Source organism: Neofelis nebulosa, chromosome 6 (genome assembly GCF_028018385.1).
Source record: "Neofelis nebulosa isolate mNeoNeb1 chromosome 6, mNeoNeb1.pri, whole genome shotgun sequence".
Lineage (NCBI taxonomy): Eukaryota > Metazoa > Chordata > Mammalia > Carnivora > Felidae > Neofelis > Neofelis nebulosa.
In genome coordinates, this window is record NC_080787.1 from 5,571,687 (window position 1) to 5,597,889 (window position 26,203).

The 26,203-nt window shown below is 47.1% G+C and overlaps 1 protein-coding gene across 1 annotated transcript; it reads right to left on the bottom strand.

The window, feature by feature from the left end:
• Positions 1-9,323: 9,323 nt before the first annotated feature.
• Positions 9,324-21,949, bottom strand: LOC131513609 (zinc finger protein 883-like). Its single transcript, XM_058732726.1, has 3 exons — positions 21,201-21,949; positions 20,487-20,634; positions 9,324-14,130 (listed from the first exon to the last, which is right to left on the bottom strand). Exons 1-3 carry the CDS (start codon positions 21,600-21,602, stop codon positions 12,542-12,544), a joined length of 2,139 nt encoding a protein of 712 aa, XP_058588709.1. The 5' UTR covers positions 21,603-21,949; the 3' UTR covers positions 9,324-12,541.
• Positions 21,950-26,203: the final 4,254 nt, after the last annotated feature.

The following is a 26,203-nucleotide window of genomic DNA, read 5'->3' on the forward strand; positions in this document are numbered from 1 at the left end:
AACAACACAGAGCTACATGTAGTAACTTACAAATATTTTCCCAATTACTTTTTCTTAAGGCAAATTGTAGAACCGTATGTATAGCATTTTCATATTGTTTTGGTACTGTGTTTCATTTTAGGTGATAAAATGAGTTTAGATATTTATTATTATTTTTAAAAGGGGGTTTTATTTAATTTTTTAAAATTTATTTATTTTGACAGAGAGGACTCACAAGCACATGCATGAGCGGGGAAGGGGCAAAGAGAGAGAGAATCCCAAGCAGGCTCCACTGTGCCAGCACAGAGCCCCATGTGGGGCTTGAACTCATGAACTGAACCTTGAGATCATAACCTGAGCTGAAGCAAAGAGTTGGATGCTCAACCTACTGAGCCACCCAGGTGTCCCCAGATATTTATTATTTTTTAAAGTAATCTCTACACCCAACGTGGGGCTCCACCTTACAACCTGGAAATCAAGAGTCACACGGTCTACTGACTGGGCCAGCCAAGCACCCCTGGTTTAGATATTTAATATCAGTGAGGGCCATTTAGCTGCAGCATCAATTTTATCAAGGTCCCAAACTTCGACTTTCCACGTTACCCTCACAGAAGTATTTACACCTACACCTACGTATCTATTAAGCATCACACAACAATTGTGCATTTCTTTTTAATGAGTTAGCTGAAGAGTTTTTAACATATCCCAATATTTTCAAAATTTATTTGGCATTTATTTTTTATATACTGGGCACGAACCTTTGGCAGTTTCTGAAAAGTCTCTGATATGAAAATTAAAAAAAAAGTCCTGAAGGATGTATGTCAATTGTTAACAGCTGAGTTTTTCAACGTTCTTTATTAAAGTTTTTTCAAGATTTCACTTTTTCTCTAACCATATGTTACTTAACAATTTCATTATTTTAAAGAAGGATCCACACCCAACCTGGGGCTTGAACTCATAACCCTGAGATCAAGAGCCAGATGCTCTACTGGTTGAGCCACCGAGGCACCCCAGTGATTTCATTTTGAAAGGTAAAGGTAAATTTAAATGAAGTATTTAAAGGCTGAAGCATGGTGACCAGTGCCAAATGCTGCTCAGAAATGAAGATACAAAGAAATGGCCACTAGGTTTACCAACAATCTTTATATATGATAGGAAGGAGTTTCATCTTAACATCTTACAGATCAAGCTGATGGACGCCACTTGTAAGAGGCCGGGTCCTATAGACGTCTTCAGGACAGTGGGAAACAGCCTTCTCACTATATTTGATAGCACAGTGAATTGTGCTCCTGCCTGGGCTGTCTTCCCACCAGATTCCTAAACCCATTTCTTGTTTCTCACCCAACCACAGAGGATGGGGCTCCACTTCCCCATCTTTTCTCAGTGGGGATCCGAGTTGCAGTTTTCATTTCCTCAGAGAGAGCATTTGATCTTCGGGAAGGTATTTGATCACTACCTGCTCTCAAACAGGGTCGGAGTGGGATTTCCACCAGCCACCCTGCGTTAACCCTGTGTCTCCACCCTTTTCCCCCATAACCATCCTTCAGATGATCTCAGGTCCTCTGTGCCTGTTATTCTGGTTTTTCTCTCCTTCCCTACGTGTGTAGATAACGCTCAATCACTGAGCAGTGTGGGGACTCACGGTTCAAGCTTGGGACGTGTGTTTGGTGTTGATCCTGTTTAATGAATATTGTGTAGTTGCAGGAGGAGGAGAGGCTGCCGCAAATCCACCGAACGAACTCGAACTCCGAGCGTGATGAAATCACAGCACCTGCCGTCCACGCCTCTGTTCTCTCAACAACTATTTAACAAATGTCCTTTCTCTTCCCGTGCAAAGCGTACACTGTCAGGGGGAAGACAGACGTTTAAACAAAGAACACACGTAAGTACATGACCACAAATTTTGTTAGGGGACAGGAAAAATGTACAGAGTGGCATGAGAACAATCACATGGGGGAATTCACGTTCACTGGGAGATTAGGGAATGTGGCTCTGAACAGATACCCTTTAGGTGAGTAGGTGACATTTAATATAAAATTAGGGCAGTGTAGGGACAGGCAGGGGCAAGTGAAGTGAGGGGTATTCCGGGCAGAGTGAGAGGTGTGTGTAGGGGAGGGGGGTCGTGGTCAGGAAGCTTGGGAGAAGGCCAGTGTGAGCCAGACCCAGTAAGCAGTGGAGACAGTGGGGAAAGCGAGCCCACTGGGGACAGTGTGGCCAATTCACACAGGCATTGATTATGTTCAGGATTTGAAATTTTACCCCAACTACAATGGGAACGTATTGAAGCCTCACAAGCAGAGGACGAATACAGTCTAATATTTCTGAAAGACCACATCCAAGATATATTTATATATCCAAGATACACCTGCAGCTGACTCAGATGCACACTGGCAGGGCCTGCAGGGTGACCACTCGAGTTTGATGCTGAGAGCTTTCCCCTTTGAGCTCCCCTTTGAGTTCCTCCTCCCTGGGGCACCCTCAGCCCCAGGCAAACCCTGGGCAAAGGGCAAAGAGTTTGCTGAAGAATTCAGCTTTTTAAAAGACTGTAAAAATGATCAGATTTATATCCATAATGAGTGGTTGACTCCCTAGTCAAGATTTTAATTACCAAGGGTAAAGATTCTGGAACTTGTGTGTGTGTGTGTGTGTGTGTGTGTGTGTGTGTGTGTTATCTAATTCACCAGGAGATCATTTGATTCTTGGTTTGTTTTGCAGCTTTAATGACTCTGTTCTTTCTCTTTTTTAATGTCTATTTATTTTTGAGAGACAGAGACATGGCACGAGTGGGGGAGGGGCAGAGAGAGAGGGAGACACAGAATCTGAAGCGGGGTCCAGGCTCCGAGCTGTGAGCACAAAGCCCAAAGTGGGGGGAGTGGGGCTCGAACTCACGGATGGGGAGATCATGACCCAAACCGAAGTCAGACGCTCAACCGACTGAGCCACCCAGGCACCCCTGATTCTATTCTTTCTTTTGACAATTTATTTAAATACTGCACAATTGTATGTGTTTAATTTATTCAAAAGAATAGGGAAAATGTTTAAGAAAACTTCCAATCTCGCAAAAGCTTTGATAACCAATTTGTTTGAATCCGTATTAACTGGAATAAAGACACTCTTGTATTTGTAGATGTCTTCTTAGCTAGGGTGGCAGTTGGTCTTGAAACCTGAAGATCCAAGTACAAGCTTCTGAGAAGAAAGTGTGTTTTGACAGAAAAAGGACCCAGGCTAAATGTAAAAGAGTAAATTAAGTCCAGGGAAAGGAGACTTTAAGGAGGCAATTGCAAGGTATTCAATGACAGCAGGGAAATGGAGGGAGATAGCACACATCACTATGATCATGAACATCTAGGTGACTCTGTTCCTGAAGAATATTGCAGATTATGTTCAAATTAATAAAATCAGTATTTAACATTGATCCCTTACATTAGTTTCGAAACCTTTTAACATTTATTCATTTTTTAGAGACAGAGTGTGAGTGAGGGAGGGGCAGAGAGAGAGGGACACACACAGAATCTGAAGCAGGCTTCAGGCTCTGAGCTGTCAGCCCAGAATCCCACTCTGGGCTCAAACTCACGAACTGTGAGATCATGACCTGAGCTGAAGTCAGAGGCTTAGCCGACTGAGCCACCCAGGTGCCCTTAACTTTGATCCTTTAAAAGGAAACGGTCCTGATGATGATGTAAGCAAACCTCTATCTACCAAATTTGGGCAATGGAATTGATCACCTGATTCTAGGGGAGCCTGGGTGGCTCAGTTGGTTAAGCTTACGACTTCGCTCAGATTATGATCTCACATTGTGGGTTTCAGCCCCAAGTGGGGCTCTGTGCTGACAGCCTGGAGCCTGCTTTGGATTCTCCATCTCCTTCTCTGTCTCAAAAATAAGTAAACATTGAAAAAGTAAATAGGGGCACGTGGGTGGCTCAGTCCCTTGAGCATCTGACTCTTGGCTTTGGCTCAGGTCATGATCTCAGGGTTTGAGCCAGTGTGGGGCTCGGTGCTGACAGCTCAGAACCTGGAACCTGCTTCCGATTCTGTGTCTCCCCCTCTCTCTGCTCCTTCCCCACTCACGCTTTCTCTCTCTCACAACTTAATAAATAAATAAATAAATAAATAAATAAATAAATAAATAAATAAATAAATTTTAAAAGGCCATTCTAAGAAAATTATCACACTGATCAAAATAAAAAAGAATAAAACAAAGACATCTGAAGAAGCCACTTTCCCCCCTACTAGACATGCTCATTAAATACGCAGTGCTGGTATTTAAAATTCCCACCTCTCTTCTCTTACACATTGGAATCTTTATGGATAAAATAATGATACCTGGATTTTCCTTACAGTATAGGAGGAAAATGGTATAGACAGAGGGGGCTGGGAGGGAGAGAGTGGGAGAGGCACTTGGAGGCTTTATAGGTTTCCTTATTTTGTTTTGTGTGTAAAAATTTCTGTAATAAACGTAGGTGTCGGGCTGACCCGGTCAGGAGAGCAAGCGACTCTTGATTTAGGGGTTTTGAGTTCGAGCCCCACGCTGGGGGTAGAGTTTACTAATTAAAAAAAAAAAAAAAAGGAAAAAACTTTAACATTTTCCGTAATAAAATATTTTGACCACATGGCAAAATACGCCAGATGCGGTCCCTGCACACGAGGCACTAGACTCCGGAGGGGACACCGGATGAGCGACGACACACGGACGAGCTGGGGTGGGGAAGCTTCGTCCCCCCGTTGGCGGAAATTCCCGCGCACGACCGAGCCCAGCACGTGGGACGCGGGCGCGCCGGCGTAGGTGCACGGAAGTGCTCGCCACCCGCGGGCCGCGCCTCTGCCCCGCGACCACCAGGTGCCGCCTCAGAGCCCCGGCTCCCCTCCTTCCCGGGAAAGCGCAGAGGCCGCGGGAGCGCGAACTGCGGGCGGTGCCGCCATACCCGCTCCCCTGGGCAGGCGGGGGGCGGGGGGGGGGGAGGTGTCTCCCCGCAGGCTGCCGAAGCCCCGCACCGCCGCGTGGTGACGACCCCCCAGCACCCCTCCCTAACCCCAGGCCGCAGGGCCACCCGCCAGGTGTGCGCCCTCCCCCGGGTCCCTCCGCGAGGCCAGGGGTGCGCCCTCCCCACCTCCCCCCGCCATCCGGGTTCCTCCTCCCCACCCCCGGGCGCCTCCCCCCACCTCCTGGGTTCCTCCCCCACACCAGGTGTGAGCCCTCCCCCGGGTCCCTCCGCGCGGCCAGGGGTGCGCCCTCCCCACCTCCCCCCGCCCCCTGGGTTCCTCCCCCCGCCCCCCGGGTTCCTCCCCCTACCTCCCCCCGCCCCCCGGGTTCCTCCCCCTACCTCCCCCCACCTCCCGGGTTCCTGCCCCCACCAGGTGTGAGCCCTCCCCCGGGTCCCTCCGCGCGGCCAGGGGTGCGCCCTCCCCCCTCCCCCCCCCCCCCGATTCCTCCCCCCACCTCCCAGGTTCCTCCCCCTTACCAGGTGTGAGCCCTCCCCCGGGTCCTTCCGCGCGGCCAGGGGTGCGCCCTCCCCACCTCCCCCCGCCCCCCGGGTTCCTCCCCCTACCTCCCCCCGCCCCCCAGGTTCCTCCCCCTACCTCCCCCCACCTCCCGGGTTCCTGCCCCCACCAGGTGTGAGCCCTCCCCCGGGTCCTTCCGCGCGGCCAGGGGTGCGCCCTCCCCACCTCCCCCCGCTCCCCGGGTTCCTCCCCCCCACCCCCCGGGTTCCTCCCCGACCAGGTGTGAGCCCTCCCCCGGGTCCGTCCCCGCCGCTTCACAGACTGACAGCCGCCTGCGAGTTTGAGAGGCTGGTGGGGGGTGGGGCTCGCGGCCGCACAATCGCTCCGAGGGCAGAAGCGCCCCTCGTCCAAGCGGAAAGCCACGGATGGGGGTCGCTAGCGCACAGGGGAGGCCCGCCTCGCTCTCGGGGCTCCTCCTGGGGAGGTCGCCCTGACCCCCTCCCCTCCCCCCCGCCGAAACTTCCCCACGTGCTGACGACCTGGGGGTGGGGGGCGGCCACAGGCCCGAAGCCGGGACGAAAACCGGGGGGTGCATGCCCGGTTCCGCGCTGGGGGCGCAGGGCCGGCAACCTGCTGGATGGGAGAAAAGATTTACAAATCACGTGTCTGATGGGGACCAATACCCCCAGTACCCGCAGGCTCCATTTTACCGCTCGTCACAGACACTGCCTTTCTCCCCCCAAAGTGAAGGTGGTGACAACCGAGCGTCCAGCGGGCTATTGGCGCCATGTTTTCAACATTCGCTCACTTCGTTTTGGTAATTCTCACGTTTTCAACCTTTTGATTTCATCCTGTTCAGTATTATTTGTTATGGTGATCTGTGGTCAGTGGTTACAGCTTGTGGGAAGCTCAGATGATGGTTAGCACATTTTAACAATAGAGGATCTTTAAATTAAGGCATCTATGTGGTTTTTGCAGACACAATGCTATTGCACACTTAATGGACTTCAGTATAGTGTAAACACAACTTTTATACGACTGGGAAACGAAAACATTCATTTGACTCACTTTACTGCAGTGGTCCGGAACTAAAGCTGCAGTGTCTCTGGGGTATGTGCCTGGGTATAAAGAACCCATGCAACGCGATTGAAAAAGAAAAAGAAAAACACATCCAAACTGATTTTAAGAATTTAAAAATGGGCAGAGGCTCTGAATAGACATTTCCCCAAAGATGTAAAGGTGGCAAACAGGTACATAAAAAAGTGCTCAACAGGGGCGCCTGGGTGGCTCAGTCGGTTGAGCAGCCGACTTTGGCTCAGGTCATGATCTCGCGGTCCCTGAGTTCAAGCCCCGCGTTGGGCTCTGTGCTGACAGCTCGGAGGCTGGAGCCTGTTTCGGATTCTGTGTCTCCCTCTCTGACCCTCCCCCATTCATGCTCTGTCTCTCTCTGTCTCAAAAATAAATAAACGTTAAAAAAAAAAAAAGTGCTCGACATCACTCACCATCAGGGAAATGTAAATCCAAACCACCCTTGTTAGGATAGTTATTATCAAAAAGACAAGAGATAACAAGGGTCTGGCAGAATGTGGAGGAAAGGGATCCCTTGTTCACTGTTGGTGGGAATGTAAATTGGAATGGCTGCTATGGAAAACAGCATAGAAGTTCCGCAACAAAATAAAAATAGAGCTACCACATATCCAGAAATCCCACTTTCAAAGGCAAAGAAAACACGAGCTCAGAAAGAGATCTGCACCCACATGCTCATGGCTGCATTACACACAGAAGTGAAGACACGGGCACAACCACAGTGTCCATCAGGGGATGGTTGGATGAGGAAACTGGTATATAAATACAACGGAATACTGTTTAGCCATAAAAAAGAATGACATCTGGTCATTTACCTGGATGGACACTGAAGGCATTATGCTAAGTGAAATACGTCAGACACAGAAAGACAAATACCATATGATCTCACTGATATGTGGAATCTAAAAGAACAACGAACCAAACTCAGACACAGAGAACACTGGTGGTCACCAGAGGCAGAAGGCGGGATGGGATGAAATGGGTGAATGTGGTCAGAAGATACAAACTTGCAGTTATAAAATAAATAAGGGAGGAGGCTGTAATGTATCCCATGGTGACTATGGCTAATGATACTGTATTGCACATTTGAGAGTTGCTGAGAGATCTTAAATGTTTTCATTCAATGAAAAAAATTGTAACTATACATGGTGATGGATGTTAACTACACTGTGGTGATTGCTTCAGGATATATACAAATACCAAATTATTATATTGTAGACCTGAAACTTATATATGTCAATTATATCTCAACTTTTTAAAAGTTGAGCTTATGGGAAGTCACATTTGAGTGGCATCTGAAGGCCTGACACCACCTTTGATAACTTTTGATGCTCCTCCAGATGTCAATTCTTTTTTTTTAACGTTTATTTATATTTGAGACAGACAGAGACAGAGCATGAGTAGGGGAGGGGCAGAGAGAGAGGGAGACACAGAATCTGAAACGGTCTCCAGGCTCTGAGCTGTCAGCACGGAGCCCGACGCGGGGCTCGAACTCACGGACCATGAGATGGTGACCTGAGCCGAAGTCGGACTAACCGACTGAGCCACCCAGGTGCCCCCAGATGTCAATTGTTTTAAGAACACATTGTATCTGCAAGGATAGGGGAACATGGAGATCATATTATCAGCCTGTAACAGAAGTGATTTCTATTCCCTACAGAAGTGAGATGTAAAAACTACAAAAAGAGACAGGGGAGGGGCATCTGGGTGGTTTAGTTGGTTGAGCACCCGACTCTTGACTTCGGTTCAGGTCATGATCTCACAGTTTTTGAGATGGAGCCGTGCATCAGGCTCTGTGCTGACAGCATGGGGCCTGCTTGGGATTCTCTCTCTCTGCCCCTCCCCCACCCGAGATCTCTCTCTCTCTCTCTCTCTCTCTCTCTAAGTAATAAACTTTAAAAAAAGAGAGAGAAACAGGAGAAACATTCTCAATGACCAGGGAAGTGTGAAGAGTCTTAGTTTTGGAGGATCAAAGGGTGTAGAGCAGAAAAGTGACATAATGACAAATTAGAAGACCAAACACCTTAAGGGAGACTTATATTCTTACCATAGTTGGGCCAGTTTTTCATTATTGAAAGGGAACTATGTTGCCTATAAACACTGTAAATCCAGTAGGAAGTCAGGAGCAGTGGTCTGAGACACGCCGCGAATCAAGCTTCTGTTCTCTGAATGAAATAAAATAAAAATAAACTAATTCTTCCCAATAAAGCACTTTTCATCTTGGAAGAATGCCCATTTTGCATCTGCTAAACATTTTTTTGCATCGTTTTCCTTTATATTTCCTTATATATAAAGGTCCTTTTTGCATCCGACCCTTTATAAGTGGCACTGGGTCGGCACTTAACAAAGGCTTGAGAAAGGAGTGAGGGTGTTTTGTTTTGATCTCTTCCAGCTCTAAACCTGCATTATTTAATGCTTATGTCTAGTGAGGTGAACGGCCGCTAGAAGAATTTCAGTGTCTGTGAGGTAAGTGGTGTGTGAGTTCATCTCAAAGGAGTCCTGAGTCTGAAAGAAGCTTGCTAATCATCCAGTAGAAAATGTAGGTGCTACAAGAAAACACTTCGGTGCAAAGTGGCCTCTGTTGGAAAGAAGAAATCCAATGAGAAAACCTTCCTTCCATGAGAAGTTTCGAGTGTCTGGTAGAGTTGTCGAAACAACCCAGAATATACAGACTAGTACTGTCACCAAGTGCGTTCCAGCCTTTCCTATACTGAGACATCTGTCACTTACCTCCCTCCTTCCACAAGTTGTCCTGGCTTATCACATACTCTCTACACTTCTCCAAAAAAACCCCCAATACTTGATATTCACTCTTCGGGTTTGTTCTGGTGTGGGTATGGTTTTTATTTCAACCTTTACTTAGAAAAAATTATAGGAACAACATGAGTGCTATATCCCTTTTACTGAGATTTGCCTATTATTCATGCTTGACACTTGGTTTTCTCCTCCACGTATACCTGACTGCTGTCATTCGCGAACCCACTAAACTTCCTAAAGATGTGTTGTGGTACCAAGAACCTTCATCCCTGAACACTTTAACATGCACATTCTAAAAACAGAGACATTCTGCCTTGGGACCACAAAACAATGCCTGACTCAAACTGAACACTGATACTATTATTGAATGAATGGTCCATGTTTCCATTATGCCAACTGTCCCAATAATGTTCTTCACATAAATTTTATTCCAGTCTAGGATCCAACCTAGGCTCACACATTGAGCTCACGTTACATTTCTTAATCTCCTTTAATCTAAAACAATTCCCCAATGTTTGTCTCTCAAACATAGATATTTTTGAAGAACACAGGGCAGTTGGTCTGTTGAACACTCTGCCCTAAACTTGGGTTTGCCTAATGTTTCCTCACGACTAGATTCAGGTTATGCATTTTTTTTTTTTTTTTTGCCAAAAATACCACAGAAGTGATGTGTCCTCAGTGAAGCAATGATATCAGAAGCCATATATCAGTTCATCCCATTACTAGCTGTTGTTGGATTACTTAAGGTGTCGTTAACCAGATTTCTCCCACAGCAAAGGTATCACTTTCCCCTGGATTATGTTTTTGAACTTAGGCCTGTAGGTCTTCAGGCAGGATGGTCAAGAACCACTTAATATACCAGGAGCTCCAGGATCAGCGCCTGGTCGTGTCTCCAGCCTCAGCCACTGGTAACTAACTCAGAGCTGACCAAGGCCCAGAAGCCTCCTTTCCTTCCTTCCTTCAATATTTATGGAGCAACGAATACATGTCAGGTACTGCTTGAAGTGTGGAGATAGGCTGAGAATAAAAACAGAGTCCTGCTCTCAGCCATTCTTAGCTCCAGAAGTCCTGGCGGGCTCCCTCTGCTGGGCCTCATCACGGGCTCTCCTGAGATGTAAGAGTAACCAGTAACAGAAAAAACCAACACAGACTTTGATAAGAACCCAACTCTGGTCCTCTGTGTCTGTTTAGAATGTTTGTATTCCTGTCTACGGTTGTTCTCAAGTCAAGATTAACAAAACCTGATGTATTTCTTGGAGAGAAAGGGGTAGAGTGTATGTGGGTTGCAAGCCAGTTCAAAATAACAGCTTTATCAAAGACAAAGATGCTATTCAGAGATACATTCAAAAACATTATAAACCAGTCAGGATGGACTTCCAAAATCATGTTCAAGAAGGCAGGGAAGAGAAACCACAGACATGCAACACAGGGAACAAGAAAAAAAATAGCAGACTTAAGCCTTAAAATACCAATAATGACATTAAGTAGAAAACGCTTCAGTTCAATCCACCAATCCTAAGACAACAGTTGGTGGAATAAATTAAAAACCCGTCACCCAAATATGTGCCGTCTGTAAGAAACACTCTTCAAATTTAATGATACAGGTAAATGGAAAGTAAAAGGATGGAAAAGAGACATGATGCAAACATGAAAGAAAAGGAGAAGCAGGATTGTTCTCTTGCTGGCTGTCTAGATTTAAGAAAGTGTTGAAGACAGCGTTAATAATGCAGATTAAACTTTAAAATGTGTCACATCTGTAGCTGTTCCATTATGGACAGCACAAAAAAAATACTGGAGAGAAAATACTCTCCAGTATTTGAAAACTATTATGAGGTTCAGCACAGAAGTCCCTCATGTCATTGCCCGAGGGACACAGGTAGTTCCGAAAGAGGTTTTCAGTTGTGTAAATATAACTTGTAGGAGGGCGAAAATGCTGGAATGAAAAGTTTGATTTTCCCTCTTCCCTTCTGTCCTCGGTTGTAAGCTCAAGGAGCGTGCTCACAATGAGAAGAGTATGCCCTTGGCTTTGGTCAGAATGTGCCCCCACCCCTGATTTTGAGCTACTGGAGGCCAAAACACTATGCTCTCCACGCCACTCAGACTATAGCACATCCTCGGGGTGCCTGGGTGGCTCAGTGGGTTGAGCAGCGTCCAACTTCGGCTCAGGTCATGATCTCATGGTTTGTGAGTTCAAGTCCCACATTGGGCTCTGTGCTGTCACCTGCGGAGCCTGGAGCCTGCTTCAGATCCTCTGCCCCCTTCTCTCTTTGCCCCTCCCCTGCTCGTGCTCTTCCTCAAAAATGAATAAACATTAAAAAAAAAAACGACTATATAACACATCCTTTCTTCATCAGGAAATGCTAATTATAGGGGTGGAGATCAGGAAGGGTCTGCAGGCCACCCACTTGTGGCTAAGGGCGTGGTTAGGGAGGGAAGGAAACAAGACAACTCATCTCGCACATTCCAAACTTGGACATTGTAGTGTCCCGGGGCCAGTACTCAGAGTAGTAATTTCAATGCCGGGCTAAGCTAAAGCTAGTGAGGAATTAGAATGGGTTGAAAACACACTACATGAAAACTTGTGAATTCAGTAGAAAATATAATTTTTTTTATAGCTTCCCTTGTGGACTTTTCATCCTATTAACTGATACTTAGTTGCATTTAATAAAGGTAATCACATGTAAATTGCTTGTTGACGTTTAGTTTTCTAAATTCTCAACTTTTCCAGCATCAATGACCTTTATAAAAACTTATTTTTTAAGTACGTTTATTTATTATTATTTTAAATTTTTTTGTTTGTTTTTTAATGTTTATTTTTGAGAGAGAGACAGAGACAGAGACAGAGCATGAGCAGGCAAGGGGTAGACAGAGAAGGAGACACAGAATCTGAAGCAGGCTCCAGGCCCTGAGCTGTCAGCACAGAGACCGATGCGAGGCTTGAACCCACGAACTGTGAGATACTGACCTGAGCTGAAGTCGGACACCTAACCGACTGAGCCACCCAGGTGCCCCAAGTTTATTTATTTCTGAGAGAGAGACAGAGCGTAAGAGGGGAGGGGCAGAGAGAGAAGGAGGCACAGAATCCGTAGCAGGCTCCAGGCTCTGAGCTGTCAGCACAGAGCCCAACATGGGGTTCAAACTCATGAATGGTGAGATCACCACCTGAGCCAAAGTTGGATGCTTAACGGACTGAGCCACCGCAGCGCTCCTATAAAAACTTTCCAATGTGGCATCTCTGGTTTTCTTTAAATAATGAAGTTCAAGAAACATTTTATCTCAGTTAAGAAAAGGAGTCGTGGATTCTCCCCGCAGTTTTCACCTCATGCCTGGGCGGGGTGTCGGGGTGCAGCGGATTCTCTGGTACTGGGTCGGGGCCCCCAGGGGGATTCCCCGCACTCACTCGGCCCGCCGGGCTCAGCTCCCCGTGGCCCCTCAGGTGCTGGAGCAGCGTGGCTCTCTGCCTGTAGGCCTTCCCACACTCCTCACACGCATAGGGCTTCTCCTCCGAGTGGACTCTCTTATGTTTCTTGAGATCTGACTTCCAACTGAAGGCGCGCCCACATTCCGGGCACTGAAAAGGCTTCTCTCCCGTGTGGATTCTGACATGGTGACTAAGACCCGTCTTCTGACTGAAGGCTTTGCCACACTCTTTACACTGATAGGGCTTTACCTTGTTGTGAATCGCCTGGTGTTCGATAAGATGCTCGCCCCTGGTGAAGGCCTTCCCACACTCAGGGCACTGGTAGGTTTTATCCCCAGTGTGGATTCTCGTATGGTTCCGCAGGCCGGTCGACCGAGTGAAGGTCTTCCCACACTCACCACACTTGTGTGTTCCTGGCTCAGGGGGGTTCCCGTGCTTCCCCCCCAACCTGTGCTTATTAAGGCCCGAGCGTTGGCTGAAGGCTTCGCCACACTCACCACATTTATAGGGCTTCTCCCCGGTGTGGCTTCTTTGATGTATGACCAGGGTTGAGCTCACGCTAAAGGTTTTGCCACACTCAGCACACTCATAGGGTTTCTCCCCCGAGTGGATTCTGTGATGTATTATGAGTTCTGAGGTCCGGCTAAAGGCGCGTCCACACACAGGACATTCAAAAGGTTTCTCTCCAGTATGGATTCTCTGGTGTTGGTTAAGTCCTGCATACTGAGTGAAGGCTTTTCCACACACTTTGCATTCATAGGGTTTTTCTTCACCGTGGATTCGCTGGTGCTCAATCAGATGTGAACGTTGCCGGAAGGTTTTCCCACACACGTTACATTCATAAGGCTTCTCCTTGTGGAATCGCTGATGTTCAGTTAGGTCTGAACTATGGCAGAAGGCTTTTCCACAGTCTGTACATTCAAAAGGTTTCTCTCCAGTGTGGACACTTTGATGCTTTGTAAGAACTGATCTCCGACTAAAACGCCGGCCACGTTTACTACATCGATATGGCTTTTCTCCAGTGTGGCTTTTGAGATGTTGGAGGAGACCTGCTTTCTGACTGAAACCTTTGCCACACTCTTGACAGTGATAAGGCTTTTCCTCGCCACGAAGCTCCTGGTGCTGGCTAAGCTCTGACCGTCTGATGAACGCCTCTCCACGCTCTGTGTGTGAGCATGCTGTCTCCCCGCTGTGGGTCCTCCTGTGCATGTGAAGGCCTCTTGTCCAGGCGAAGGTTTTCCTGCATTCTTCACAGGCAGAGACTTTTCTACCTGGGGCACCCCCGTCCTGCCTTTCCAAAGTTCCACTGGGCTCCCTGTCCCCTGTGTATTTGGCACGCTGAGATGAAGTTCCATCCTGTCCATCAGACCCCTTCCCACAAGGCTCTGTTTCTTCACAGAGTTCCTGCTTCACATCTAACATCACGTTGTCAGTCCTCACTCCACCATCTGAAACAACAGACCACATAACTTGAGGAGAAAAGATAACTCAAAAGCAATGTAAGAGATAGACAGCTGGAAAGGTTAGTCTTGATTTTAGGTTGATGTTAACAGAAGATACCGCATCATCTCTTATGTTAGTCGTGGTACAGGTGTGGAAGCGAGAAAGAACAAAGCATGGCTGAGTTACCAGCAGCGTGTGGCAAAGGTGACAGGCTGTCACTTCTGTAGTGACATAAGACTGTAAGTCCCATCTTGCTGATGGACTCTCCACTAACACCCTTCCTTGCTGGCTTGCTGGCTTTGATGAAGAGAGCCACCACCACCATACAGAGAAGCCATGTGGCAAGAGTGGCCTTGGCCAGTGGCCGGCAAGGGACTGAGATAGAGAAGTCCCTGTCTGACAGAGAAGTGAGTCCTGCCGACATCAATGTAAGGCTGGAAATAGATCCTTCCCCAGTCACAACTCAGATGAGACCTCAGCCCTAGCACCTTGACTACAACCTTGTAAGAGACCCAGAAGCACGGGGCCAGCTGAGCCAACCCAGACTCTTAACCCACAGACATTGTGAGATAAAACGTGTATGGCTTTAAGCCACTAACTTTGCGGTACCCTTGTTAAGCAGCAGTTGATAACTATGCACAACTAGCACAAAAACACAAAGCTTCCTCAGTATAAGAACTACTACAACTAAAAGGAAAAGAGTGGAAGGGCGCCTGGCTGGCTCAGTTGGAACAGCACGAGACCCTTGATCTCAGGGTTGAGGTCAAGCCCCATGTTGGATGTAGAGGTTACTTAAAAATAAAGTCCAAAAAATAAAAATTAAAAAAAAAGTAAACAAACCACACGTTGAAAAGCATATACACGCACGTGCACACACACATGTGTATCTATGCACATATGAATGTTTGTACTTATGTTCATATATTCATATGTGTATAGAGGACACGTAGAACAAAAAACATAAGCAAATTATGTTAAAGTCAAACATAATTGTCCTAACAGCCATATCAATAAATGCAAATGGGGGCGCCTGGGTGGCGCAGTCGGTTAAGTGTCCGACTTCAGCCAGGTCACGATCTCGCGGTCCGTGAGTTCGAGCCCCGCGTCGGGCTCTGGGCTGATGGCCCAGAGCCTGGAGCCTGCTTCCGATTCTGTGTCTCCCTCTCTCTCTGCTCCTCCCCCGTTCATGCTCTGTCTCTCTCTCTGTCTCAAAAATAAATAAACGTTAAAAAAAAAAAAAAAAAAAAAAAAAATAAATGCAAATGGCTTAACTCATTAAAAAACACTAGATTTGCTCACAGAGCAAAACTGAACTCTATTTTATATATATATGTGTGTGTGTGTGTGTGTGTGTGTGTGTGTGTGTGTATTTATTTTTTAAGTTTATTTATTTTTGAGACAGAGAGAGAGAGAGAGAGCGAGCTGGGGAGAGGCAGAGAGAGAGGGAGACACAAAATTTGAAGCAGGCTCCAGGCTCTGAGCTGTCAGCACAGAGCCCAACACGGGGCTCAAACCCACAAACCACGAGATCATGACCTAAGTCAAAGTTGGACACTTAGCCAACTGAGCCACCCAAGTGCCCCTATTTATTTTTATCTTTTTAAGTTTATTTATTTGAGAGAGACAGAGACAGTGGCGGGGGGGGGGGGGGAGGGCACAGAGAGAGAGAGAGAGAGAGAGAGAGAGAGAGAAAATCCCAAGCAGGCTTTGTGCTGTCAGTGCAGAGCCCGATGTGGGGCTCCATCCCACAAACCATGTATCATGTATCATGATCTGAGCCGAAACCAAGAGTTGGAAGCTTAAAGGACAGAGTCACCCAGGCACCCCTATTTTATTCGTTTTGAGAGAGAGAGTGTGCACAGGGAGGGGAAGACAGAGAGGTAGAGAGAGAGAGAGTCCCAAGTAGGCTCCCCACTGTCAGTACAGAACCTGATGGGGGGGATCAGACTCACAAACCAGCAGATCATGGCCTGAGCCGAAATTAAGAGTCAGACGCTTAACCGACTGAGCCCCCCAGGCTCCCCTCAACTCTATGTGTATAGTCAAGAGACACATATACAGCAAAATATGTGAATAAGGATAAATTAAGCAAATGCAAATAAAAAGAAAGAAAGAATCAAGATTTTGAAAGGGGAGATGCAGGCCAAAAGCATGAAATGAGACAAAGAAGAGAACTTAAAAATGCTAAAATAAAGAATACAATTTGCAATGCAGATGTAACACATATGAATAATTATACAGAAAATAACAGAGTGGCAACTTTCCTAAAGCAGAAACTATAGGTGATATAAAAAAACAGACAGGGGCACCTGGCAGGCTTAGCCGGTAGAGCATGCAACACTTGATCTCAGAGTTATGAGTTCGAGCCCCATGTTGGATGTAGAGATTACTTAAAAATAAAATCTTAAAAGAAGCACATGGGTGGTTCAGTCAGTTAAGCATCTGACTTTGGCTCAGGTCATGATCTCGTGGTCCATGAGTTTGAGCCCCGTGTTGAACTCTGTACTGACAGCTCAGAGCCCGGAGCCTGCTTCTGATTCTGTGTCTCCCTCTCTCTCTCTGCCCCTCCCCGACTCGCACTCTCTCTCACAAAGAAACATTAAAAAAATTTTTTTGAATAAATAAAAATAAAATCTTAAAAAAAAAATTTAAGGAACAGACATAACAAAGAATAGGCTTTACTTGTCCTCTCTATGTCTCAAAAACACCAAATGGACAAAAAATTAAGATACAGAAGATTTACAAAGTGAAATCAATAATCTTATAGATACATATGTATTTCAAGTTCTATATCCTGAATGCAGAACAACTTTTCAGATGTGCAGTGGACATTAATGAAAACTATCTATGGGGACATAAGAAAACCACAATAAATTGTAAAAATTATGAATTAACACAAACATTCTCTGATCACAATGCAATAAGTTAAAAACAAAATCAGAAAACAAGCTCTTTCATCTGAAAATTCTGAACTCAAACAACTAGGATGCATGGATGGCTCAGTAGGTTAAGCGTCTGACACTTGACTTTGGCTCAGGTTATGATCTCACAGTTCCGTGAGTTGGAGTCCCATGTCAGGGACAGTGTGGAGCCTACTTAATTAAGATTCTGTCTCCCCCTTGAGGTGCCTGGGTGGCTCAGTCGGTTAAGCGGCCGACTTCGGCTCAGGTCATGATCTTGCAGCCTGTGAGTTCGAGCCCAGTGTATGGCTCTGTGCTGATGGCTCAGACCCTGGAGCCTGCTTCGGATTCTGTGTCTCCCTCTCTCTGTGCCCCTCCCCTGTTCATGCTCTGTCTCTCTCTCTGTCAAAAATAAACATTTTAAAAAAATTAAAAAAAAAAATTTTTTTTTAACATTTATTTATTTTTGAGACAGAGAGAGACAGAGGATGAGTGGGGGAAGGACAGAGAGAGAGGGAGACACAGAATCGGAAGCAGGCTCCAGGCTCTGAGCCATCAGCCCAGAGCCCGACGCAGGGCTCGAACTCATGGACCGCAAGATCGTGACCTGAGCTGAAGTCGGACGCTTGACCGACTGAGCCACCCAGGCGCCCCACCCCCCCCCCAAAAAAAAAAAAAAAAAAGATTCTGTCTCCCTCTCTCTCTGCCCTTCCCCTGCTCGCTCACTCTCTCTCTCAAAAGTAAATAAACAAACATTTGAAAGAAAAAACAACTGTTATTTCAAAGGCAAAATATAAACACACATTTCAGATTTTATAGAAAATAACAATGAGAACACTACATTTCAAAACATTTGGAATTCATCTAGAGCAGTGTTCAATGAAATATTCATGTCATCAAATATTTATATTAGTAAATAGAATGAAAATATATAAGTCAACCCACATCAAAAGTTAGAAAAAAACAACAACAAAGACAACTAAATAAACCAAGACAGCCTGCTCACTCATGCACTTTATTGGCTTTTCTCCCTTTAGTGTCTCCATTCCCACTCCTGTGCTTCTCGGGATCACCTGATACTGTCACAACCTTAAGTAAATAAGTGAGCGAGTGAATGAATAAACCAACCAACCAACCAACCAACCAACCAACCAGCCAGCCAAAGGAGAACATAAGAAATGAATTAAAAAAGATAAATGCAGACACCAAATACAATAGAGAAAAGTAATGGAACACTGTAATGGTAAAACAATTGAATGCATCAATATAAATTCATGCGTGTTAGGAAAAAATATATATTATGTAGCTCTGCCCATGAAATGTCCTAGAAGCAGTGTTACCCACATGATAAAGAACACTCCTCACGCCCAGATCTTATTCTCCGTTTAAAAAAATTTTTTTTTTTTTTTAATGTTTTTTTATTTATTTTTGGGACAGAGAGAGACAGAGCATGAACGGGGGAGGGGCAGAGAGAGAGGGAGACACAGAATCGGAAACAGGCTCCAGGCTCCGAGCCATCGGCCCAGAGACTGACGCGGGGCTCGAACTCACGGACCGCGAGATCGTGACCTGGCTGAAGTCGGATGCTTAACCGACTGCGCCACCCAGGCGCCCCTCTTATTCTCCGTTTAAAAAACCAAGGCTCCTTCAGGAATGGTTGACAGCAGATCTGGGTACAGGGAAGATACAAGGTGAGCCTGAAACAATTTATTTTGTTCAAAAAGTAAAAGCAAGCATTCAAAATTAACAGAGCCAAAATTAACAGAGATGGGAGCAAGACTGAAGACATCCACATAAGCCAAAGATGTGTGGAAGAAAGGGTGGATTGAAATGTGGTGGGTTGAAACACACTGACTCAATACAAATGCCTATGTCCATAATGATACCCACACAGGAAAAGTCCTAAAATCTCATGTCACCATTTAAGGTGCCTAATAAACCACTTCCTGAATTTGAAAACCAGTCAATAAAAGGGGGAAACTAAGCATCAATCATGACTGCCTAGAAGGAAGTGACCAAACAGACATATCGGATGAAGGAAAGCTTTACTATGAAGAATGCCAGTTAATAACAGAGAAGGAATGAAAGAATTACAAATTCATCCTGTAACTCTTAATAAAATGGTTGACCCATATGAGGTTTATCAAACATTTGTAATTTGTTGGCTATTCGCAAAGTGGCAAGGCGACACCTCACAGTTAGCTATGAGGGGGAAAACCAGCTATTTCCTGTCATCATGCTAAGCCGGTGATTTAAACAGCGGGTCACCCAGGTATTAATGTCTCTTATTACCTAATATTAATTCTAGCCCAAAATGTTTAACTCAAATCCTTCAAGCCTTTAGATGCAACTGCCAATTTATAGCAAATACAAGGTACGTGGGCAGCAAAGTAAATGATACAATGAGGAAGCAATTAAAAAACTCCAGAGGCTGGGAAACTGGCCTGGGCTCATCAAAAAGTCTGGGTTATGGGGAAAAAAATAGGAGTGTAATTGTTTTAATGTAGCAAAGAATTAAGAGGCATTAACAACCCCGGATTCTACCCAGAGTTGGACAAATCAGCTTTAAATACATTTTCGGAAAAAACTGAGCCAATCTGAATTTGAACTGAATTTAGGTAACATGAAGATGTACTGATGGGGGAAAGGAAAGATCATTAGCTGAACAAAATAGATCAGAAAATAGCAGAGTATGAGCTCTCTTTGGTAAAAGGTATGTGTGTGTATGCACATGCGTGTACACATACCCGCATATAAATACACATGCACGTAAAAAGCTACACAGATATAGAACAAAAAGTCATCAGTTGTAATAATCTCTGGGTGATAGAACATGGTGCTTTATTTTCTTATTTTGCTACTATGTATTTTCTAACTTTGTACAACGCATATATACTTCTCTAGTAATGATAAAAGGTAACTTTCAAAACAGTTAATATAGTTGTACAGGGTTAATATCCTATCAGTATCAACTGAAAAACGTAGGCATCAAAATTCTTTAAATAACATTTCTACTAGACCATATGCAGAAAATTCAAAGATAGATATACATATTTTTTAATGTTTATTTATTTTTAAGAGAGAGACAGAGCATGAGCAGGGGAGGGGCAGAGAGGGAGACACAGAATGCAAGGCAGGCTCCAGGCTCTGAGTGATCAGCATAGAGCCTGATGTGGGGCTTGAACTCACAAACCACGAGATCATGACCTAACCTGAAGTCAGACGCTTAACCAACTGAGCCACCCAGGTGCCCTGCAAATACGGATATTTAAAACCAACCATACCACTGAGGCTGTTCTGATATGACTTACTGCCTTTTAATCATTATTACCTAAAATGTTGCCTTCATCATGTTCTTTAACAACCCTCATCACAAGGAATGAACATGTCATACTCCACACAAAAAAATTCAACTCAGAGTTCATTTCCGTCCAAATTCCCTAGAGAAAGTATTGCCTCACCTCCTTCCTCTGATGGTTGGGGCTCAGGTCCTTTGCCCTTGAACTGGATTGCTGGGGGCTGAACCCATGTGTATGAAGATTCTTCATCCAGTGTCTGAAGGGTCACTCTCTGCAAAAGGATTTCCTGTTCCAGAACACAGGCTGAAACCTGGAGACAAGCAGTAGTGATTAAGCCCTAAGGACACTGAAAATTTAAGAGACTAAACTGGTTTGGAAGGACTCCTTGAGGAATCCACAAGAAATATCCCCTGAGACACTAGGAAAAAGAAAATTGAAAACAGGGCCTTATTTACCTTCTGGGGCACTGAGAAATAGCTAGAAAAGTAAGCAAAGCAAAATCTGATCAAGACTTGTTTCTGTCATTTCACTATTGCCTGTGTGTCCCTGGCCAAGTTGCACAACCTCTCTGACCTTAGTTTCCATGTGTGCAAACTGGGAATGATTTCACGTCCTTCCTTGTTGCTGAGAGTTGAGAGACCTCTAAAGTAAGGAGCATGATGCTCCTCCTAGTGTCTGAAAGATAAAATGTCTTCCTTATCTTTACTCATCATCCCTGAATCTGCAGTTCCCTCCCTCTCCCTCTGCTCAGGGCTGGCTTAGCAAGACGCTCAGTCCCCTGCTGAATGCTGCTTCTGCCCTTGCTCCCTCAGAGCTCCACAACTGAGGGTTTTGTTCCCAGTCACCCACAACCATATCAGACCAGTGGCTTCCTACTTGTACATTTCTTTTTCCGTCCAGATCTTCCAGCACCGTCACCACCTCGTCCCCGCTCTCCGGATGGTGCTCCCGCACCCAGGCCTGGAGCTCCTCGGGCAGGATGGTGAGGAACTGCTCCAGCACCAGCAGCTCCAGGATCTGCTCCTTGCCGTGCGTCTCGGGCCGCAGCCACTGGCGGCACAGCTCGCGGAGTCGGCGCAGTGCCTCCCTGGGTCCAGGCGTCTCCTGGTAGCAAAAGTGTCTGAAGCGCTGTCTGAAGATCTCCCAGGCAGGGGGCTGGTTGTCCGGCACCTGACTCCTGGGGTTGTCCTCCTCCAGCTCCACCTTCACCACCGCAGGCCCCTGCTGGCCCCATTCAGGGTGGAACTGGCCGGCAGACTTTCTTGTGTCCACAGCCATCCTGCCTGGCTTCTGCTGGCGTGTCACCTGGAGGCTGCTGAGGGCGCTCTAGGGCACAGAACTAAATAGGGGGTAAACGGCCGATCCTGTGAAGAACCACGCAAGACCTGGGACCACAGTAACTATTTTTATTCATTCGGTAAATCCACAAAAATGCACTAATAGAGGCGGAGCCTGTGCAGAAAGCATTGCAGGCATTCGAACTGCGTCAGTGCACAGAGCCCTGGCATCCTGGAGCGTCCACTCCACGCGGGGCAGTCAGCAATCACAACTACCAGCGGAACCCCTCGCGTAGAGTGGTGTCGCGTCACTGGAGGAGGGGCGCGCGGGACGAGGAAGCCTCCGAATCCGGCGCCCCGGCCTCAGGGAACACTTCCAAGCCTCGTGAGGTGGCACAGGGTCGTCCGTCCGCGCGCAGGTGCACCCACCCAGAGGGAGAGAAGCGCTGAGGAACCGCGGTCACAACAGCAGTGACCTTCGTTCGTGCTGGCTTGGCAACGACGAGCGCGGAGCCCTACTCCCTGCTCGCATCGAGGGGCCCCACTCCGGGTCGCCCTCGCGGCTCAGCTCGTTGGGGGTCCGCAGGGCCGCTCCCGCCGGGGTCCGAGCCCGAACCCTGGACCCCAAGGCGAGGGACACACCAGGCTGCTCAACCAGCTCCGCCGCAGCGTGCGGGGCCCAGCCCCCGGCTCCCGGAAGCGGCCGCCGGGCTCCCGGAAGCGCCCCGCCCGCGGCTCCTGGAGGCCACGCCCCCTGGCGCGCGCGGCCGCGTCCCGCTTCCGGCGTCTCCCGGAATACACGCAACAGGATCAGGAAAGCACAGCATGCCGTCAACAAAATGAAGTCGTTTTCATTGAGGTACACTTCTATTTAAGTTGCCTTAAATATTAGAAAATAAATGTAACCCAGTGTTTGGGATAAGAATGCTTACTTTCTAGGAACATCCTGTATAGACGAGGGAAAATAATTTGTTGAGCCTAAAGCCCATTTGTCTGGTAAAAACAGGTTATCCTTGCTGTGTGGTAATTTACTAAAAACAAATGACAACAACAAAAACTTGACCTCACTGTGTATGTGAATAGATGCTCTAATCAGCTGATACAGCCTTGGGAGGGCGGTAACATCGGTCCAACCCACTCCAACCCATCTAAGGGTGACCTTGCTTCAAGCCTACGTACTCCTTGCTTGCTGACCTAAGTCCTTTGGTCCGTAGCAGAAGTAACCAACTTCCCTTGAGATTTGCGGACCATTTGCCTTGAGGAGTGAAGGACCAGACCTTCCCAGAGGATAAAGCCTGACCGGATTGGAAAACGGCGCTAGTCTGTTCAGGGTCATGTCCACCTGTTCCTCCCGCATGCAGCTCCCTCCCTTACCCCCGCGTGCCTTCCCCTTTAATGCCTCCAGCTCCCCGGGGGGCAGGGAAGTCGGTCCATCCCCAGCAGCTCCAGGATCCAGGATCCGCTCTTCTCTTCGGTGTGCAGTATGCACGTCTGGCTTCCGCCACTGACGGCGGTTCCTGGAGCCCGTTAGGTCTTCGCGGGGCCCAGAGGCCTCCTCAGCAGTAGCGCCGGAAATGCAAGAGTGCGGACAGGACGCACCTTTCCAGACAGTGTGGACAGCTCCCCAAAATGTTCTCTTCCCGGTTCACTACGTGCAAACCCTCCTGCTCTCAGGGAGCGTGGACGACAGGAGTCAGGGTCACACCAAATTTTAGACAACTAAAAGGGCTGGGCTGTGAAGGCCTCAGACAAAACTCACTGGACTCGGGGCAGAGTCGGAGTCAGGGTGAAGGCTCTTCTGGACTCTGGGGGTAGGGGGAGGGGATCAGAACGTATTGTGAACACAACAAAATGACCCGGGCAGCGGAGAACTTGGATAAGCCTGATAACACGATAGCGGTGATAAGCCGACCCGAACAATTTAGGGACACCTTGCACCCAGGCTGCGGAGGCAGGTCTTTGCGGCGCTCACAGCCCCCGGGGCTACAAGTAATGCCACGCTCGCCCGGGCGTGAGCGGCGTGAGCGCCCGCCCCCGGGGCCGGCTGGGCAGGCCAAGCAGAGGGTCGCCCCACGCCCCTCACCTCGCCTCCAGCCCCAGCCCTCTGTCCGATCCCCTCTCCGCGCCCCGCCGCACCGCGAGCCCGCGCCGACGCGCAGCTAGATGCCGTCGAGTGGTCCGCCGAACTGGATCCCGAGAGGCTACTCCCGGGTTTGCATAGGTACCGGGCGGTCTGGGCGTCTCTAAGGCTTGCGCTCCCGGGCCGGTGTGGTCACGACACCCCCGCCCGCCTCCGCTCTCGGAGCCGCCTGGCCGCTCGCCACCTGCCTCCCCACGTACCCAGTCTGTGCGGGAGGGTAGGCTTGTGCCCTTCCCGTGGCCCCAGCACCGAGACGGCTTGCTGCCCGGCCATGCTCTGCCCCTGCGCGGGACGCGTTTACGCGGACAGGAGCACCGCGCACAACCCGACTGCGCTGCATGGCGCCCTCGGAAGAATCGCGTGGGACGCCGGTGGCGTTGACTGCGCCCTGCGCCTCTCCTGTGCTGGCTTCACGCTCCCACGGCGCGGCTGCTGTCGCGAAGTGACCTGGTACATGGGGTTCACTTCTGGGATCGGTTGACTTGAGCAGAGACCTCCCTTCCCATTCTCGCACGGCCGGATGGGTCTTGGCTAATCAGCCAAAGGCCCTAAAAGTTAAAAACATCCCCAAGAAGGCATTTTGCCTCAAAACTGTAACGTGGACATCCTGCCTGAGTTCCCACCCTGGCAGCCTGCTTTGCAGGTCGTAGACTTAGCAACCCGCGCAATTGCCTGAGCTGATGCCTTACAAAAACACATGTTCATACTCTATTTCTCTGGAGTACCTGAACTGATAAAATTCATCCTTAAAGTCCTACAAATGCCCTTGCCCGTTTTCTTTGTATACGTTCCCAGTTCTTCCAGGCAGGATTGTTTTCTTGATTTGTGTTCATTTGTCTTTCCCATTAGATTGTAAATTCATCAAATTTGAATCCATGTTTTACTTAGTAGTAAAGTACTACCTGTAGCAGTACATACCCTTAAAATACATGACATATACGTATGCAATGACCACTCTCTAAACAAGTAACATATTGAGAAATGTGTGTTGTCCATGTCCCTGTGCAGAGAGCTCTTCTATCTACTTGTGAATATGTTTGGCCACAAAGGTCAAATTACTGACATTTACAGTACCTATTTATTACTTTCACTTAAGCTAAATCAAGCAATAATCCTATTTTTAGGGGTGCCTGGGTGGCTCAGTCTGTTTAGCCACCTACTCTCGTTTAGGCTCAGGTCATGATCTCACAGTTCATGGGATCCACCCCAGAGTCCGGCTCTGTGCTGATGGTAGATGATAGGATTCTCTCTCCCTCTCTCTACCCCTCCCTGATCTCTCAAAAATAAACTTAAAAAAAAAAAAAAAAAGGAGAAGAAGAACGCTGGGGTGCCTGGGCGGCTCAGTTAGTCACACTCTTGATTTTGTGACGGTCATGATCTTGAGGTTTGTGGGTTTGAGACCTGCGTTGGGCTCTGCGCTGGCAGTGCGGAGTCTGCTCCTGTCTCTCTGCCCTCCCCAACTTGCTCGCATGCCCTCTTTCTCAATAAATAGATTTAAAATAAATAAATAATCCTAGTTTTAAAATTTCCTCAACTTCTGGTCACCACCCCCCCTTTTTTTTTGCAAACAACCAATCAAAAAGATCAAGCTTCACATTGTTTCTATTTTCTCTGCCATTAAACATAAACCTCTTCTTAAATTGTCATTCTCCAGATAAGCAAATTCTTGTCTCCAGGGCCCAGATGCATCATAAGCTAGAGGATGATGATGCCAATGAACTAGAAAACATATCAAGAGAGATCTGGCCCAATGATGCCAGGTCTTAATTTTTCAAAATAAGATGGAAATCCAGGCTTTTACATAAAATCTCTAACATTTTAAAGTTGGCAGCTAATTCAATTCTTAAAAACAACGAAAGGGCTACAAAAATGTCTGCTAAATGTACCTGAACCTTTGGCTACCAGTTTTCATCTCTGGCATAATTCCTACTGCCAGAAAACTCAGTGCATCAGCACACTTCATGGGAGAACTCATTGAATCGGCTGAAAATTCCTCAAAAGTACAGGTTTTGTGTGAAAGCCTAGATTTTCAATTTCGAGGTGTCTAACTTCAGGGAGATTTAATGTCTCCACTTCTCTCTTATTTTTAAAATATTTATTGACTGTTCCCGCTGGCCTGTAGACTTCAACCTCTCAAGTATTTCCTATCTAGACCTTGAAACAGAGCAAAACAATAGAAGTACTTTGATGGCAGTATGAACAATTAGCACCTCCAACGTTTTCTTGGCATTTATTCATACCATCCCCATACAAATATTAATATAGTGAAATACCCAATTTATATATACTCTCTATAAGCTTTCTAATTTCTTTTTTTAAATCTTTTTTAATGTTTATTTATTTGTGAGAGAGACAGAGAACGAACAGGGGAGGGGCAGAGAGAGAGGGAGACACAGAATCTGAAGCAGGCTCCAGGCTCCGAGCTGTCAGCGCAGAGCCCGACTCGGGGCACAAACCCAGGA

Bases quoted from the DNA above. Each gene is read 5' to 3' on its own strand.
- LOC131513609 (XM_058732726.1), bottom strand. From the start codon at position 21,602: ATGGCTGTGGACACAAGAAAGTCTGCCGGCCAGTTCCACCCTGAATGG. The intron at 20,635-21,200 runs GTAGGAAGCCAC...GCTTGTCTCCAG, and splicing joins ACGGAAAAAGAAATGTACAA to GTTTCAGCCTGTGTTCTGGA. The intron at 14,131-20,486 runs GTGAGGCAATAC...CTGTTGTTTCAG, and splicing joins CCAACCATCAGAGGAAGGAG to ATGGTGGAGTGAGGACTGAC.